We start from the raw sequence: 19,873 nt of genomic DNA, 5'->3' as shown, positions 1-19,873 counted from the left end.
CCCTCCAATGGCCGCCGCTGCAGCCAGCGCACCGCGCTGATCCGATGGCAGGAGCCAGGATCCAGGTGCTTTTCCTGGTCTCCCATGGGGTGCAGGGCCCAAGCACCTGGGCCATCCTCCACTGCACTCCCTGGCCATAGCAGAGAGCTGGCCTGGAAGAGGGGCAACCGGGACAGAATCCGGCGCCCCGACCGGGACTAGAACCCGGTGTGCCGGCGCCGCAAGGTGGAGGATTAGCCTATTGAGCCACGGCGCCGGCTCTGGTTTCCCTATTTTCATGAATTTATTAGCTTACTATTTTTAGGCCAGTCATTTAGGTTCTTTTTTGTTGTTGTTGTTAAATGTGTACATGATTTTGAAGTCCAAATAACAAATAAATGGCGAATACTTAGAAAAATATAAAATGAGAATTCAACTTCATTTCTGGATGAGACAATTTAAAGGATTATAGTGATAACATAGTGATAATTTACTTAAAAAATGAAGCCTCATTTGTGAATGCATTTACATTTTGATGTGTACTACATGTTTATACCAGTTTGTGGAGAGATTTATAGATACCACATGAAAGCTCTTTGTGACCTTCTAGAGAAACACCTTCTGGTTTATTTGAAAGTTTATAAAGTATTCGTAGAAGGTTTTTTTTTTTTTTTTTTTAATAACATGTCTTTGACAGGCTGATGGTTTCCCTGGGGAGCTTATTTCAAGATGCTAATTAGAATGTTATTGATTAATAATTTTTTTGATAATAGAGTTGACTAAGCCAGCTGAAGTTTTCTCAGCCAGTTTTCAGTTGTTGATTTCCAAATGATCTTAATGAGCTTTGAAGTGTGTTTTTGAAATGAACTTGGTAATGTGGTAATACTTTGGGTTATATTTTAAAAAACACTTCTAAAAAGAATTTCAGTATGTAATTTCATGGTGACTGGCCCGTTGGAAGTGATCAGCCCAAGGATTGCCTTGTTTGTCTCCAGCTGGAACAGTGTGGACAAAATTCACACCTGAGTAAGCGGTGGGGGAAAGGAGCCCGATGCTGGACACCTGCTCTGAGCCACACACGTTTATAGGTGCTTAGTATGCATACATCAGGGGAGGATGACGAAAGGCTAGTCAGGTGTGCCATCCTTCAAGACTTAAAGTTTCATTCTTGTAACTAAAAATCTCTTGGTACTTAATTTTTTGAGAGTCGGTAAGTATCATTAGTAAGACCCCTGTTAAAGATAGTCCATTTTGATATTCGTATAAAAATCTAAAGACAAATTTCTCTTTTGAGTCAAAAATGTGTTTCTGTTCCTAAGAATTTATATATTTTCTCTCATTCGATAGTATGAGAGTGTACCAGATCTCTTTACTATAGACAGTGAGCTGCCAGGAAGTTCAGGACAAAATTGTTTTGCATTCTCCATAAAATTAATTGCCACTTTGTCCCTTTTCTAACTATTTTCTGACCTTTTTTTTTTAATATACATTTATTTATTTATTTGAAAGAATTACAGAGAGAAAAGAAAGAAAGAGATTGAGGGAGAGAGATTGATCTTCCATCGGAAGTGGAACAGTCAGGACTCGAACTGGCACTGGCATCACAGGTGGTGACTTTACTTGCTACACCACAGTGCTGGGTCCTGTTTTCTGACTTTGTAAGCTAGTCTGTTATTTATACATTTGTATGTCACTGATAGTCTTCATAGAGTTAAACATAATACAGATTATATATGTAGTTGCTCACATTAAGGAATCTTTAATTAATGTGCTTATCCTTAAAAGTACATGTATTTTAAATTACACAACAAAACATTAATTATAGGAGAAGAGATTAGCAAGAGGAAGAAAATAAAAATGATATGTGTCTGCATGCAATCTGGTTCTTTTAATGTATGTTTAAGCAAGTAGCCCTTAAAAGTAACTGTACACACTGTTTTATAATATTTTTCTCCCTTGCTGTGTTATGAACAATTTTCCATTGTAGTAAATTTGCTACCCGCATAACTTTTAATGACCTGGCAGCATTTCAGTTTAGACAATCCTGTGGATTAATTAACTAGTTTTCTGTTCTTGGATACTGATGTTATTTACAGCTTTTGTCATTATGATCAACACTGTAGTGAATATTCTTCAATCTAAATCTTTGCACTCCATTTAATTATTTCTTTAGGAGAAATCATGAGAAATGAAATTGCATTGTCAAAGGCTTTCCATTTTAAAGGCCTTGGTTAGTATTTCCAAAATTGCCTCTAGAAAGTGTGTTTCAATTTATACTCCTCATCAGCAGTGGCTGCTTTTATCTCTTTCTCTTAATGCATGAATGCTGATTACTTGCTATTTAGTAGCTTATTTGTCAGGAACCAGAAGGTAGCATATCAGAATAGTTTGTGTTGCTTTTCATGAAGGCATATTTGGGATGCTCAGGAAATTAAACTGAGACTGTTGTGGTTAATTTCATTGATTTGGATGGGTAGGTGAGTGAGCCTTTCCTTTCTTGATGAATGTAAAATATCTGAATATTTTGCCCTAGAAAGAAACCTTTCATTTCAAGGAATATTATTATTTGAAGCCTTGCTCAGGTCAGTTTTAGTTTAAGTATTCATGTCTCAGATTTTTGCTTATCACATATATATTTAGTTCCTGGCTAATTTCCTTATATGCGAATTGTGGGGAGCAACTGGGAGCAACTCGGACTAGACTAAGTTACCGGAATTAAGACTTATTCTATACATCTGCTCTCCCACAATATGGCGCCGGGAGAGGAGCAAACAGCTTCTACCCAGCTGCCTTTCACCAACTTGACAAGCTGCAGGAGCTGCTCCTGATTGGAGGAGAGCAGCGTACTCGGCGTGTGGGTAGCAGAGTTGGGATTGGTGGAAGAGGACTATAAAGGAGGAGAGAGACAACATGCACCAGGAACATCTATCTGAAGGAACACCTGTGCAGCCCCCGAGAGAGCCGGCCGGCGGTGTGCCGCTCCCCCGTGGAAGTGGGGAAAGTGGCAGGGGGAACTGCCCTTCCACGGAGGTGGAAGGGATGGTAGCCAACCTGGGAAGAACCAGCAGCAAACCAGAGGAGGGCCGAGCAGACAAAAGAACAGCGCAGGGTCCTGTGTCGTTCCTCCACGAAGAGGGGGAGCGACACGAATTTATAAATTTATATACTAATTTCTTGCTATTTAAAGTAAAATAAAACGTGCTTTTGATAGGTTTTTTATTCTTTATTTTTTATTTTTTATTTATTTTTTTGAAAGGCAGAGTGGACAGTGAGAGAGAGAGAAACAGAGAGAAAGGTTTTCCTTTACCGTTGGTTCACCCTCCAATGGCCGCTGCGGCTGGCGCACCGTGCTGATCGAAGCCAGGAGCCAGGTGCTTCTCCTGGTCTCCCATGGGGTACAGGGCCCAAGCACTTGGGCCATCCTCCACTGCACTCCCTGGCCATAGCAGAGAGCTGGCCTGGAAGAGGGGCAACCGGGACAGAATCCAGTGCCCCGACCGGAACTAGAACCCGGTGTGCCGGCATTGCAGGCAGAGGATTAGCCTATTGAGCTGTGGCGCCGGCCTTTTGATAGTTTTTAAAATTGAAATTTAATGATCAAAAGATTGGTAAGGAAAATTTATCCATCTTTTCCTTTTTCCCTGGTTTTTGTTCTTTGGATTGTCAAGAATTCTGAAGGGTCTGAAATTTTATTTTCCTTGCAAAATGATCTGCTAACCTGTTAGAGTTTTGTGGATGCTGATGTAGTGAGAAGACCTAGGACTGCATTCTCTTAGCACTCTTACATCCTAGGTGTGCCCCTTGCACTTGTCCTTTTCCAGCTTCTGTTCGTCAATGATTAGTTCAGGGCAGCAAGGATAAATAAGACTTGGAAGAATTTATAATCTGGTAAGGTCACATTAGTCATGACCAGAGGTAGAATAAGAAAAGTTCAAATGGTGTAAACTGTCGGAGATGTCAACACAGCTCTTTAAGTTTCCTAAGGAAGGAACAACTGAACATTTTTGTTAAGAGGAGACATCTGTGTTTGACTTTGGTCTTGGGTTTCATCAGGAACACAGGAGCACACAGGGGAAAGGAGCAGTGGCCTGTGTGGCTTGGTTTATTTATGTGTCAGAATGGTAGTTTGGTTGCTTCTCAGGTACCCTGGGTCTGATGAGTGCCCGTGGAACAGATGCTCAGGGCTGAAGTCACTTGGAGAACCAGCCTTCCTCTCAGCGCTGGACATGGAGAGGTGCTCTCTTCACTCGAAACTGGCTTGCATGTGGCAAAGCCTCTCTAGTGTCCAAATCTATGAACCCCTGAAGCAATCAACACCGACACTGCTGGGTAACGTGGGGTGGGTGGTAATTGGGATTAACAGTTGAAAGAGCCCATCTACTTCTTAGAAGGTGGCACACAAAACTAATTTACTGCTAGAAAAGTATTTTTGAAACTTGCCACAAAACCCTAACCTTAATTTGATAGTGTTTGTGTATTTCAATACTTCTCTTCTTGTGATCTCAGCAGATCAGCATTTTGTCACTTGCAACTTTGAAAAATAATTATTCTAATTGTGAATGCTTTGCTTGTTTTATAGTATTATCTGTTTTGTAAAGGCCATTTACAGCCATCAAAAAGACCTGGGAATGGTGCTAAAGGAGAACCTTATTCCCCAGTTTAATGGGTGCTGCTTAGTTCCATGTTGGGATCATTTATATCACACATATTGCATGTCTTTATGTGTATATACGTATTTAACATTAATGATAAAAATACTTGGTAGATGAGAAATTTGTGATTTCTTGTTGTTTAAAGAAAATACTTTTTTTTTTCCTTTTTTAAAAATGTGTTTGATTTATTTAAGCGGTAAAGAGCCAGATAGAGGGAGCTTCCATCTGCTGGGTCACTCCCAAGTGCCTGCAATGACTGGAGCTGGCCTAGGCTGAAGCCAGGAGATGAGAACTCAACCCAAGTACCCCTGGTAGCAGCAGGGACCTGACCATTTGAGTGGGCTTGCAGTCTCCCTGGGTACATATCAGCAGGGAGCTGGGATCAGGAGCCCAGATGGTGCTCAAACCAAGGCACTCGGATACAGGGTGAGGGTATTGTAACTGGTGTCGTAACTGCCAGGCCAGATGCCCATCCTGTAACTGTGTACATGATGAATGAAGCCAGCCAGGTACAGGGAATGCTTTGCTTAAAGCTAAGGAAAATTTTTAATTATAGAGAGTTGTAGTTTTTAAAGCTTCCCGAAGACTCAATAAGTTACTTTTAATTCTTGGGAACTAAAGATAGAGATGCAGGAGTTATGACCAAGTAGGTTGCATGACCGGGTCCCAAGCTCATGCATGTTCCATGCTCAGTATTCCTTCCTCCATATGGTACCTCCTCTCTGATTTCCCGTGGTTAACAAGTCCTTCAGATACTTACATTTTGTGCAGCTTGTCACTTACAGAGGGAATTAGGGATTGGAGGGATTATATACAGTCGGGCTCAGACGTTCAGCTCATTGAGGTCCAGAGTTCAGCGATGCGCAGTTGTCTTTAGCCCCTGAGATGGTGCTGTTGTGACCAGCAGCCTTTGAGATAAAGCAGGAGTGTCTGGAGATGTGAGCTCACAGCCACCAGCAGTCATCTCAGGACACTGACCCTGCTGTGTTTGTTTCAGAATCCCTGTGTCAGAGTGGGGGGGGGGGGAAGCTGGGGCCAAGAGTTTGCTGTGAGAATGCCAAAACACCTGTTCCCTTTATGCTGACTGGGACGCGATAACAGTGTCAAACCTATTTAGGGAATAATGCCTGAATAATGCCTTAAGGATGTCCCTTAAGACTTTTCATTTTGATGTTGCAATATAAAAACCATCTTTCTGAAATTTTATAGGGATTTGATAATAGAGATTTCTGATGGGCCTAAAAGTAAATTATATAATAAGAAGTAAAAAACTAACTCTAGCAGCCTCCTTCCCCCCCCCCCCCCGATATTTACTGCTTTACTTGGCACGTAAGCAGTTTTCAAAAGATGATATTCCTACATTATGTGCTTCAAACTCAGGCCACTTATATTTATTTTTAGATTTTTTAAAGATTTTATTATTGTTTATTTGAAAGGCAGAATTACAGAGAGGCAGAGGCAGAGAGAGAGAGAGAAGTCTTCCATCTGCTGGTTCACTCCCCAGATGACCACAACAGGAGCTTCTTCCAGGTCTCTCATGTGGGTGCAGGAGCCCAAATGCTTGGGCCATCCTCCACTGCTCTCCCAGGCCACAGACAGAGAGCTGGATCGGAAGTGGAGCAGCTGGGACTCAGTCCGGCACCCACATGGGATGCCAGCACTGCGGACAGCAGCTTTATCTGCTACCCGAAGTGCCAACCCCTGCACTATTTTTGGAAATGACAAACCTATTTATAATCAAGCCTGAGGTTTTGGTAAGCTAATTTCATCATTTTTGTTTTAATCAAGTAGATTGATTGGAATGCTGAATAGTGGAATGAGAGGGGTTGGTGTTGTGGCTTAAGGAGTTAAGCCTCTGCCTGCACTGCTGGCATCCTATATGGGTGCCAGTTCTAGTCCTGACTGCCCCACTTCTGATCCATCTCCTAGCTAACGTGCCTGGGAAAGCAGCAGAAGATGGGCCAAATCCTTGGGCCCCTGCATCTGTGTGGGAGACCTGGATGAAACTCCTGGCTCCTGATTTTGGCCTGGCTGGCCTGGCCCAGCCCTGGCTGTTGCAGCTACATGGGGCGTGAACCAGTGTGTGCAAGATCTCTCTCTCTCTCTCTTTCTATCTTCCTCTCCCGTTCTCTCTCCCTGTGTCTCTCTCTCTAACTCTGGTTTTCAAATAATAAAATAAATCTTAAAAAACAAAAAAAGAATAGGCAGGTCTTGTCTTACTACTGGATTGTGTCTTGGTAAGTTCATAAGGTGAAAATAGCAAAAGTAGTAGTAGATCCAAGTTTCAATTTTCTGGCTTGTTAAACTGTGACAAGGATAGCAGAAATTAATTGGTGGACTATAACGCAATTATTTGGATAGTAATAATTTTTCTTTGGGAAAAATATGACTCACCTTACCTTCCCGTTACTAGCAGAATGAATGTTCTGATATACCTAGATTAAATTTATTTGCATAATATAAATATGGCCGGCGCTGCGGCTCAATAGGCTAATCCTCCTCCTGTGGTGCCGGCCACTGGGTTCTAGTCCCAGTTGGGGCGCCGGATTCTGTCCCGGTGGCCCCTCTTCCAGGCCAGCTCTCTGCTGTGGCCAGGGAGTGCAGTGGAGGATGGCCCAAGTACTTGGGCCCTGCACCCGCATGGGAGACCAGGAGAAGCACCTGGCTCCTGACTTCGGATCAGCATGGTGTGCTGGCTGCAGCGCGCATGCTGCAGCGGTCATTGGAGGGTGAACCAACGGTAAAGGAAGACCTTTCTCTCTCTCTCTCACTGTCCACTCTGCCTGTAAAAAATAATAATAATAATATAAATATAAATTTATGCAAAGTTGAGTTTGAGAAAGAGAAATTGGCCTGTAGAGGAGTAACTTTGTTTGGCTATGTGGTTATAGTCAGTCCCAAACTTTTTGTGGTTTTTGCTTTTTATTGCCATCTACTTGTAGCCTTTTCCTGGCCTTGCTAATTGCTATTGGCTTTCAGTTTGTGTGTGTGGTATAGATATGTCAGATGTAATGAGATATTGAAAATTAATGGGGGGAAGGATTTAGACCTATTCATTTTAAAGATAGTGATTATGACATTAACTACGAAAAATTACCCAAAATTACTTCTCATGGCTGTATAGTACTCTCAAATGATGCCACAAATACTACCTTATGACAGATGGGAAGCTTGCAAAAGTGGAATAGCAAAAAAGGGCAGAATGGCAAGTGAGTTGTTTTTACAAAGGATAAAGAGGGGAAATCCATGTATTTCTATTAAGGAGGAGGTTTGGGGTTCCACTGTTTTGCAGCCTTGTTATATAGAATATTACTTTAAAACATTATTATCCAATATAGAATATTGATATCCATTTGATTTCAGGAATTTACAAAATTTTGAAGGTGTTTACTTAATTTACACAAATGAAATGATTGAATTGTAAATATGAATTCTGTTATCGCAAGTGTGGCTTGCATCCAAGGATAAATATAAAGGGGTATTTGCAGATTTAGAAGCATTGCTTTGAAAAAATCCATTATGTTATGATGCTGATGTTTAGGCCAACACTTGCTTATGCTATAATTTCTCAAAGACTTTATGGCTCTGTGTCTAAAATTTGATTCTCAGTATGTGGTGCAGTGTTGCTAAAGGGTGATAAGCCATGTTGAAATGATAATTACTTGAAGAAACAATTTTTACCATTGGCATGTCAGTAGAAAAACCTCTTAGTTATCACTGATTTTTAGTGAGTTCATGACCGCATAATGTTTTGTCTAACTGTGTTAAACACAATCATTTACAAATTGGCTCTGCGTTTTCCTCAGCACGTCATACCAGACAGCTACATTCCCTGCCTTGCAGACTTGTGCAAAGCTCTCTGGGAAGTCATGCTCAGCTACTACAGGACAATGGAGTGGCATGAGAAGCACGATGGCGCGGATACCGCTGCGGCTGCTGGTAGGAGAGACCTGTTTTGCACTATAAGTATGCCGCATTTCTAGAGTAGGGAAAAAGAGGAGCAGCAGTCATGCTTTTGGGGCTTACGCTGGCTGTAGGTTCAATGTTCAGCAAGGGAAGTGATTCAGCTACCACAAAGCTCCGTTAGCTTTGGGGATTAACGGGGCCACAGGACTCTTCAAGTGGCAGGTAGTACCAGTGCTGATAGCCTTAGGGAAGAATTGTTGGGAAATAGCTTTTTTTAAAAAATGTTTTTTTCTGTAATACAATAAATTTTAAACTAGTTAAGACATTGACCTGTGCAAATGTACTATGAAATTAATGCTAAATGTTTATTATTAGTACAGGGTTATTTTTTTAATTCTCAAGTTGTACTTATAAATCTAGATTCTGAGACTTACTGATTGAATCAACAAATCCCTTCCCAAGAATACAACAGAACTTAGAATTTCTTAAAAAAAAGATGATTTCACCGGCGCCGTGGCTCACAAGGCTAATCCTCTGCCTTGCGGCGCCGGCACACCAGGTTCTAGTCCCGGTAGGGGCGCCAGATTCTGTCCCGGTTGCCCCTCTTCCAGGCCAGCTTTCTGCCGTGGCCAGGGAGTGCAGTGGAGGATGGCCCAAGTGCTTGGGCCCTGCACCCCATGGGAGACCAGAAGAAGCACCTGGCTCCTGCCTTCGGATCAGCGTGGTGCGCCGGCCATTGGAGGGTGAACCAACGGCAAAGGAAGACCTTTCTCTCTGTCTCTCTCTCTCACTGTCCACTCTGCCTGTCAAAAAAAAAAAAAAAAAAAACTTTAAAAAATGTTTATATTTACTAGGCATCCTATTTAAACTACTTCATCTCTCCAGTTATATATCTATTAAATGATTACCCTTGAACAATAGCTAAGATTAAGCGTTCAAAGTATTTTTAAATGAATAAAGGGATTTGTCAATATTTTGTTTAATAATGGACAAATTAAATTATCTTGCACAGCTTTTTTTTTTATTTATTTATTTATTTATTTTTTTTTTTATCTTTTATTTAATGAATATAAATTTCCAAAGTACGTCTCATGGGTTACAATGGCTTTCCCCCCCATACCGTCCCTCCCACCCACCACCCTCCCCTTTCCCACTCCCTCTCCCCTTCCATTCACATCAAGATTCATTTTCGATTATCTTAGTATACAGAAGATCAGCTTAGTATACCTTAAGTAAGGATTTCAACAGTTTGTTCCCACACAGAAACATAAAGTGAAAAATAATAGATGATTTTTTTATAAATGATGATGAAATCAGATCAGACCTATTGTCATGTTTAATCCCAGTGAGAGTCAAGTTGGGAATTGATAGTTTCTTTTTTTTTTTTTTTTTTTTTTTTTTTTTTTAACAGAAGATCAGTTTAGTGTACATTAAGTAAAGATTTCAATCGTTTGCACCCCCATAGAAACACAAAGTGAAATATACTGTTTGAGTACTCGTTATAGCATTAAGCCTCAGTGTACAGCACATTAAGGACAGAGATCCTACATGAGGAGTAAGTGCACAGTGACTCCTGTTGTTGACTTTACAAATTGACACTCCTGTTTATGGCATCAGTAATCTCCCTATGCACCAGTCATGATATTGCATACTGCTTTATGTAGCTGTTCAATCCAATTAGTCCAATAACTTCTCCTTTCTGAATTGCTTAATTTTTGTGGTAGTGTGGGTAGAAGGAACACCCAGGTCTTCCAGTTGGATTAAGCATAGGGTTTCAGAGGTTTAGACGACATAAATTAATATTCATCTTTGACCAATAAGAAACCTGTAAACAAAAAGCAAAAAACGAGAGAGGAGGATTCTATGGATGGGTTTTCATTAGAAATATTGTTGGGGGGATGGTGCTGTGGTACAGTGGGTTGTACTGGCATCTCTGATGCCGGCATCCCATACGGGCTCTAGTTTCGAGCTCAGCTGCTCCACTTCCAATCTAGCTCCCTGCTAATGGCCTGGAAAAGCAGCCCAAGATGGCCCAAGTACATGGGCCCCTGCAACCCATGTGGGAGAAGCTCCTGTCTCCTGGCTTCAGCCTCACCTAGCCTCGGCTGTTGTAGGCATTTGGGAAGTGAACCAGCGGGTGGAAGATCCCTTTCTCTGTTTCTCCCCCCCTCTCTCTGTAACTCTTTCAAATGAATAAATAAATCTTAAATAAAAACAAAAAAGAAATATTGTTGGGGAGGAGAAGGTAAGGAAAGGGAGAAAAAGAAGAAAAAGTGGAGATAAGAGTGGACCCTGCGCTGGCATTGCAGGCCAGGCGATTTGTACCCAGTCCTGCACTCTCACCCCTGTAAGAGGATTCTGGAATTCACATGCTATAGCTCTGTAGTGATTTTTTGTACTATTTGGTGTCCTAACACTTAAAGGTTCTAAAGTAAAACTCTGAAGCTCTAGTTCAGGTGCTCTGCCATAGCTGCTGGGTCCTTGGCCGTGAGAGCTGCCTCCTGTGACACTCGGGGAGTGCTCTGAGGGGAAGGAGGCATGTGCCTGGGGCTGGCCCTGAGCGAGGGCTCTTTACCCCTTGCCAGCAGACACACTGGCAGCCCAAGGCGAGATGATAGTAGTAGTGGATTCAGTTTTCCTCCTTGGTTTAGTCACACAGAGGCGAGGCACACTTTTTTTTTTTTTTTTTTTTTTTTTAACATAAATGTCTGTATAGTCCCTGTTGTTCTTAAGGAAAATTGTGAGGCAGATTATTGATCTTACCTGTTGAACTGCACATTATTAGATGATCTGGAATGAGTAAATCTTTATGCATTATGAAAAATATAAAATGTGGCCCTCATGACCTCACTGAGAAGTTCTATGTTGTGTATTCTTGTTAGTATGCACATTAATTGGTAATTGAGTTAATTGGTTTAAAAATCTGTTTTATTTATTTGAAAGGCAGAGTTACAGAGAGAGAGAAATCTTTCATCCACTGGTTCACTTCCGAAGGGCCATGTTGGACCAAGCCAAAGCCAGGAGTCAGGAGTTCCTTCCGGGTCTCCCACGTGGGTATAAGGGCCCAAGCCCTTGGCCTATCCTCCCCTACTTTCCTAGGTGCATCAGCAGGAAGTTGAATCAGAAGTGGAGTGGCTGGGACTCGAACCGGCACCCATATGGGATGCTGGTGCTTCAGGTGGAATGCCAGCCTCATTTAATTGATTCTTAATGCCCTGGCCCTAGCCTGTGACGTCATGGTCTTGCAGCTGATAGTATATGGCCGTTGAGAACCTGAGGACCACGTTGCTTGGTTAGACTCTCAGATCTAGCCAGTTGTGAATGAGTGGTCTTGAGAATATTTAGTATTTCACAGTGTAACTTTAACCTGTCATAAATAGGATTAACTTTAATACTTTTTTAAAGATATATTTATAATACTTTTTGACTTTTTTTTGATTAAATGGAAATTGGGAAACAAAAATACATTGAAGTAAATCTAAAAACCATGCCATCTTTTATTTTCAGAAGGGAGTAATATTATGGGTACTGAAGAAACGAATTTTGATCGTGGCTACATAAAAAAGAAATTAGAACATGGACTTACACGAATATGGCAGGTTTGGCTTTTTAAAATTGTTTTTAACATTTCATTTTTATTTTTTAAAGGAATCTATTAATACATTAGATTCTCAGGTTCACAGCAAATGCATGATGATTACTACAACACAGTTCTCTTCAATTCTCATGTGAATGTGATATTAGTACAAACAGAACAGATTCCATGTGGCTCATAGGTACAATCCTAAGAAGATGACATTTCCCTCCCTCTCCTTTTCTTCCTTCCTCCTCACCTTACCTCTCCTCTCCTTTCCTTTATACTCCTCTCTCCTCTGTCCTCTTTCTTTCTTTTTTTTTTTAAAGATTTTATTTTATTTATTTGAGAGAGTTACAGATAGAGGAAGAGACAGAGAGAAAGGTCTTCCTTCTGTTGGTTCACTCCCCAAATGGCCACAACGGGCGGAGCTGTGCCGATCCGAAGTCAGGAACCAGGAGCTTCTTCCCAGTCTCCCACAGGGGTACAGGGGCCCAAGCACTTGGGCCATCTTCTGCTGCTTTCCCAGGCCATAGCAGAGAGCTGGATTGGGAAAGGAGCAGCCAGGACTAGAGCTGGTGCCCATATGGGATGCTGGTGCCACAGGCGGAGGATTAACCTACTGTGCCACGGCGCCGGCCATCCCCTGTCCTCTTTCTAACACAGCTACAATTTAAAAAGAAAAACATGCCTTTCTCTCTGTCTCTCTCTCTCTCACTGTCCACTCTGCCTGTCAAAAAAAAAAAAAAAAAAAAAAGGCTGGCGCTGCGGCTCACTAGGCTAATCCTCCGCCTTGCGGCGCTGGCACACCAGGTTCTAGTCCCGGTCGGGGCGCCAGATTCTGTCCCGGTTGCCCCTCTTCCAGGCCAGCTCTCTGCTGTGGCCAGGGAGTGCAGTGGAGGATGGCCCAAGTGCTTGGGCCCTGCACCCCATGGGAGACCAGGAGAAGCACCTGGCCCTGCCATCGGATCAGTGCTGTGCGCTGGCTGGCAGTGCGCCAGCCGTGGCGGCCATTGGAGGGTGAACCAATGGCAAAGGAAGACCTTTCTCTCTGTCTCTCTCTCTCACTGTCCATTCTGCCTGTCAAAAAAAAAAAAAAAAAAAAGAAAAACATGAAAGCTATCAGTTTTTTTGTGTTGTGTGTGGTCATTTCTGTTATCTTATTCTGAGTATTTTGACTTACTAAGATTCATTTTGAGGGATTGATGTTGTGGTGTGTTGGTTTAAACTGCCTGCACCACTGGTATTCTATATGGGCACTGGTTTGACTCCTGGCTACTCCACTTCCAATTCAGCTCCCTGCTAATGTGCTTTGGAAAGGAGTGGAGGATGGTCCAAGTGCTTGGGCCCCTGCCACTCATGTGGGAGACCCAGATGGTGTTCCAGGTTCCTGGCTTCGGCCTTGCCCAACCCCAGCTGTTGGTGGCCATTTGGGGAGTGGACCAGCAGATGGAAGGTCAGTCTCTATCTGTGTCTCTGTCTTTCCCTCTCTGTTTACAACTCTGCTTTTCAAATAAATAAAATCTTAAAAAAAAAAATTGATTGGAGAGGCAGAGAACCCGAGTACTGCCATCTGCTGGTTCACTCCCCAGATGCCCACAATGCCCTGGGCTGAGCAGGGCTTGAGTCAGAGCTGGAAACTCAGTCCAGGCCTCCTGTGTCGGTGGTAGGAGTCCAATTACTTGAGCTATTACTGCTGTCCCACAGGCTCTGCATTAGCAGGAAGCTGGAGTCAAGGGCAGACCTGGGTTCAAACCCATGCACTCTGTGATGAGGTGCATTTAGCCACTAAGCTCAAAACCCCTTTCTTTGATTGTTTTTGAACTGATTGTTTTGGGGTTTTGACCAACCAACCCATGCATAAATAACAGTTGGTGACTTTAATCCCCATTTCCAGTGTGAGGATATAATTCTTGAGGTGCATGTGTATGTTTTATGTTAAACAGAAATACATACAACTGTGTTAAGTCCTAATGATGACTGCTGTGACATTACTAGTTTGTATCTGATATATAGAGAATTTTCTCTATTATATTACCCATAAAGATGTTGACTACTGACCTAAATGCAAAATCTTTATTAGAAGGAACATGTTCCTGCTTCATTTTAATCTGCAACTCTAAAAGACTGACTAGTTTTCTATATTTTGAGTTTGTTGAATTTTTTTGTTTGTTTATTGGTTTTACAGGATGTTCAGCTGAAAGTGAAAACCTACTTGCTTGGAACTGATTTGTCTATATTCAAATATGATGACTTCATCTTTGTTTTGGATATAATCAGCAGGTAGTATTTGAGATCTTATTCAGTTTGATTCATTCAACTGTGATAATCAGAGAAATCATGAATTAGTGAATCATGTTTAACTTCATGGAAATTAATGTAATTGCACATTCATATTTGAATTGCTGCTGGGTGTATGTGTGTTTCTGTGTGTGCGTGTTTCTTTAAATAGTTCTGCCATTTGATGTTAAGTAAACTGTAATAGGTTTGTAATCTTTAGAATTTTTTTCAAATATCTGCATTTTTATGATTTGTTGTCTTTAAGGAAAAAGAACCAATCTTAACTATATTGTGGAAATTTACATAAACCTTTTTATCCTACTAGGTTGATGCAAGTTGGAGAAGAATTTTGTGGGAGCAAGTCTGAAGTTTTGCAAGAGTCTATTAGAAAACAAAGTGTCAATTATTTCAAGAACTACCATAGGTAAGAATGCTGATAAAATAAGAACAAGCCTACTGAGGTAATGGGAATACTATTGTCTGATACTTAATATTATGGCACTAATTGACTCAAAACAATTACTTTTGAATTGGAATGAGCATTTTGTTTATAACTCATTCTAGGGTGATCAAGGGCTTGTAAAATAAAAAACTATAAAATATTTTCATTATTATTGTAAATATTCATATACTGTTACTCTTGAAGGGTTCAAAATATTGAACTAAACAGTGAGCAGACTTCTGTATGAGTAAAAGCTAGTGTTAAATCAGGGCTCACTGAAAGAACTTGGCTGCTGCTCATGCCTGCGTCTGTAATAAGGAAGTTAAATCAGTAGAGATGGAGTTCACTGAGGGGTGCTAGAGAGCATCTGTCATTAGGAGTAAGCAGGCTTCTGGAGGATAGGGCATGGAGTTGAGGAGCCAGCTTCAAAGCCAAGATCGGGTACCACATTTCCTAGCAAGGCAATCACTGCTAACTTACATGGAGTGTAGCAGGAATGGATTTAGGAGTGGAGATCAGCAGGCAGGAATGTTCAGTGTGATTGTGTGCTTAGAGCAGCATTAAATTGTGAGGACCAGAGGAAGCCAATGTTGATTAGAACTCTCTTAATAAACGCTAGACCCTAAGTTTATTCCTTAGGCGCGTTTTGTCATTTGAATTGAATTATGTCTTAAAGTTCATTTTCGTTTTGTTGTTACTTGATACCAGTGAGTTAGAATTTCAAACTCTGCTTTCTTTCCTCATTCATAGTGTACATCTAGGAGTGTATGACAGAGTGAAAACAATGACATACACCCTTTCTGCCGTCCACACACACACAGGAACACACACAAAGTCCTAATCCCGGAAGGCTGTAAATGTTAACTTCTTTGGAAAAAGTGTCTCTGGGAATGACATGAAGAACTTTGTAATGGAATTGTCCTGGATTCACTGGGTAGACCCTAAAAACCATCACAAGTGAGAGGAGGGCACAGGGGAGTTTGCACAGACACAGAGCAACAACTCTGCACACACAGAGGAGAAGACAGCATGAAGCCAGAGGCTGGCAGTGGAGTATGGTGGTCACAGTTCCCTGAATGGCAGCAGCCGCCAGGAAGGGAAAGGGAAGGGATGGGTTCTCCTCCTGAGAGCTCTGGAGAAAGTGCCAGCAGACTTCTGGCCCCCAAGAACTGGGAGAGAACACATTTCTACTCTTTCAGTCACCCAGCTGGTGGAAAATTGCTAGAGCATCCACCAGGAGCTAATACAAAGGAGAGTTGCTGGGTTCTCTGGGAATTCTGTGTTTAACATTTTGAGGAACCGTGAAACTGTCTTCCAAAGTAGTTGTACGATTTTACATTCCGAGCAGTGTGGGAAGAAGTTCTCAGTTTCTACAAAAGCTTGTCAACAGCATTATGGTTTGTCTCTGGTTACAGCTGTCCCCAGCAGTGTGAACAGCGTCTGTTTATGCTTTGTGTTTCCCGAGTAACTCCTGATGTTTAGCCTCTTCATGTGTTTGTTGGCCATTTGTGCATCTTCTTTATAGAGATAGCTGTTCAATGCTTTTGCCCATTTTTAAAAATTGAATTATGGGTTTTTTGTCATTGAGTTGTAGCGTTTATAATTTTAATTCTTCCATTAGATCTGTGATCCATTTCAGTCATTGTATATGATGTGAGGCATGGGCATGATCACTTTTGGGAATTCTTGGCCCTTTCCTCCTCAGATCCTGTTTCTGCTCGTTCTCTCTCTGTCCACTATCCAATTGTGTGCATACAAGATGCATATCTTTTATGATGCTTTCTGTTTCTTCCATTTTTCTTTCTGTAAGTTGTGTTTTAATTTGGGTATTTTCTGTGGATTTGTGGAGGTCACTAATCCTGTCTTCTGCTACCTCTGATCTGCTATTTTACTGACCCAGTTTTTATTTACAAACATATTTTTCAGTTCTGGAATGTCTATATGCTTCCTTTTTTGTTTTCATTTTTGAAATTATCTTATTTGATATTCTCTTACTCACTTTGTACATCTTTTTCTCTGTTTTATTTAACTTATTATAATTATCATAAAGTCCTTAACTGTTAACTGAAAAGTTTGGAGCAATTCTTGCTTTTCACAAATTCATCTGTTTATTGCCTTTTGAGTTTAGAATGCCTGGATTTAAAAAGAATTTCTTTTTTTTTTTTTGCATGGCAGTAACAGTTTGTAATAGGAAGAAGAAAGAGTGGACATTACCCTTTTTTCAGCTAGAAGGGTTAGTTTTCCAGGGACTGCCTTTATAATGTGATGATGACTCAGGATAGACACCAAGAGTCCGAGAAAGAAGAGCTCTGTATGAAATAGTGATTAGCGGAATGTGGAGTACATGTGTGTCTTACTTGCTAATTTAATTGTAAAACCTGTACAAAGATCAATCCTGAGCTCAGTGTCATCAGAAATGGATAATCTTCTTAACCTGTGACTCAGTGTGATTACCATCAGTGCTGCTTAACGTAAATTGTTTATTAGTATTTATAATCTCATGCATCTGTGAATTATTTCTCTGTGTTTTATCATTGATGTATGATTAGCTAAGAATATTTTAAATTCATGAGTTGGAGACAAGCTTTTAGTTTAGTTCCTGAGTAAAACTGTCATTTCTTACACATTCATTATTTTTGCAGTATGGTGAAAATACGTAAGGTTAGTAAATATTTGAGAGAACTTTTAAGGATAATAAGACATTATCAATTAGGAGTACACATTTATGTTTACTGTGTTAATCTGAATGGGTTTTTGAAGTTTACTGTGATGATGATAAATCTGTGATTGTTTGCACTGAACATTATTTCCTCAATTCTTATCTATAGTGTGCTTTTCTTCTTATCTTTGTACATTTTTCTTTAAGAACGCGACTTGATGAGCTGAGAATGTTCTTAGAGAATGAAACGTGGGAACTTTGTCCTGTTAAATCGAATTTCAGCATCTTACAACTTCACGTAAGTGTTGATTAAGAAAAAAAGAAATCTTTTAGTCATCTTATTAATGTTTTAAACCCAGATATATGACAGCATGTATAAAATAATTAAGGAACAATGCCGTATCATTCTTGCAAGAGATTAAAAGTCAGCCTCTTAACAAGAATGAACCTTCTGTGTGTGTGAACATCTGACTCCTTACAAAATTTACTTTATACACTTCAGAATACTTGTGCCTAAAATGAGTCACAATTCAGATGGTATTTTTCCCCTTTTGAATTCAGGAAAAAGTCTACTGCTTTCTTGAAATTTTGCAAAAAATTAAATAGTTATATTGGTTAAAGTATTATTTATAGTTGTAGTTATATTGGTAAAAGTATTATTTATAGTTGTAGAATATTTGTCATTTCTTAAAGGAACAAATATGTTCTTAAATAAACTGCAATTCTTAAATCTTTCTGTAATGAGAAAATGCCCTAGAAATACAAGATAGACTGGTGAAAATTATTCCTAAGCAGTTTTTAGTAGCTAATTGAGTCCTTGAATTCTTATGAAATGAGTGTTCTGTGAAAAAGTCTTGAATTGGTTTGATTTTTGCTTGATTAAACACATTGTAGAATTCTTGCATGAAACACTGTGTTCAACCAAGTGTCAACGTTTAGTGCCCATAGGTAGATCACGGTTAAACAATTTTATTTGAATTTTTATTTTTCCATCACATTAAGTCAGTGTTTGTACACATACTTGGTGTAATTATAAGACTTTTTAAGTGGCATAATGAACCGTTTCCATTCAATTGTGCATTAATTTTTTCTAAAATAGTTATCTTAAAGACTTCATAACTCAGTATCCATCGGACACATGTATTTCTTTGGATTTGGCGTTAAAATTTTTTGTCTTACTGATTTATGTTCATTCCTTGTTTATAAAAATAATGGCATGATTCTTTGGCATTATGCTAGGCCTTACATCATGTGTGATTAAAATATAAAAAGAATAAATACATCATTTAAAACTTAAGCCCATGTACCTTTTAAGAACTTAAAAATATCTTTTAAGAAAGTCATATAGGCCGGTGCCGTGGCTCACTAGGCTAATCCTCCTCCTGCGGCACCAGCACCCCTGGTTCTAGTCTCAGTTGGGGCGCTGGCTGGATTCTGTCCCGGTTGCTCCTCTTCCAGGCCAGCTCTCTGCTGTGGCCTGGGGAGGCAGTGGAGGATGGCCCAAGTGCTTGGGCCCTGCACCTGCATGGGAGACCAGGAGGAAGCACCTGGCTCCTGGCTTCGGATCGGCGCAGCGTGCCGGTCATGGTGGCCATTCGGGGGTGAACTTTTCTGTCTCTCTCTCACTGTCTAACTCTGCCTGTCCAAAAAAAAAAAAAAAAATCATATAAGTCATATAAACAATTAAATTCAGGATTTATCTTCTCAGGTAGGAGAACATGTTTAATACATGTGTGTGATAATTCTTTGAGTGTTCTAATGCAGTGGAACTTTAGAAATTATCACAACTTTCCCTCAAGTTAGCTGTGTAATCTGTGCTTGGTACTGAACCTCTCCAGCCTGCCTGTTTCTTCATTTGGGTAATGGATGAAGCTTTAGTGTTTGGGAGTCTCTCGATCCAGATTGATCCTCTCATTTTACTGATGAGGAAATTGAGGTATAGAGAGGCCAAGTGACATTCTAATCATTATCTATGGCACATACTGGGTTAATAGCAAGCTTGGTGTGGAAGATACATCATCGACCTTCAGCACAGGTGTTTGTGACATTGCCTTCTTGGTATATACATAAAAGTAAATGAAAGTTTATAGATTTCCATTTAACAAGGAAGGAAATAGAATTCATGCTTTGTTTTTGATGGATCTGTATAGAATATCTTCTGTGGTGCAAGTGTGTGAGTAAGCAAGGTGCTGACTTAACAACAGTAAAGTCACACAGTTTTCATAAATGACTTTATTGATTCAAACAGTAGTATGAGGGCCTTGGCTGCATGTTAAAATTTTTGGAAGAAATCAAACAAATTTCTTGTTATTTTAAAAAATTTTATTTGCAGTTCCTTAAAGTACGTCAAAAGTAGCTTCATCCAGATCATACGTTCAAGT

General features: G+C 40.5%; 1 protein-coding gene across 3 annotated transcripts in view; it reads left to right on the top strand.

Annotated features, from left to right (window-relative positions):
• Positions 1 to 19,873, top strand: part of VPS50 (VPS50 subunit of EARP/GARPII complex) — a 114,843-nt gene that overhangs the window by 49,035 nt on the left and 45,935 nt on the right. For all 3 annotated transcript variants that reach the window (XM_070059817.1, XM_008261723.4, XM_051852990.2), the window contains 5 exons: positions 8,438 to 8,570; positions 12,045 to 12,136; positions 14,300 to 14,394; positions 14,717 to 14,815; positions 17,700 to 17,790. In XM_070059817.1, coding sequence (XP_069915918.1) covers positions 8,438 to 8,570; positions 12,045 to 12,136; positions 14,300 to 14,394; positions 14,717 to 14,815; positions 17,700 to 17,790 — 510 coding nt within the window. The remainder of the gene's footprint in view (positions 1 to 8,437; positions 8,571 to 12,044; positions 12,137 to 14,299; positions 14,395 to 14,716; positions 14,816 to 17,699; positions 17,791 to 19,873) is intronic.

Source organism: Oryctolagus cuniculus, chromosome 16 (assembly GCF_964237555.1).
Source record: "Oryctolagus cuniculus chromosome 16, mOryCun1.1, whole genome shotgun sequence".
NCBI classification, from domain to species: domain Eukaryota; kingdom Metazoa; phylum Chordata; class Mammalia; order Lagomorpha; family Leporidae; genus Oryctolagus; species Oryctolagus cuniculus.
This window is presented reverse-complemented; position numbering and strand designations above follow the sequence as displayed.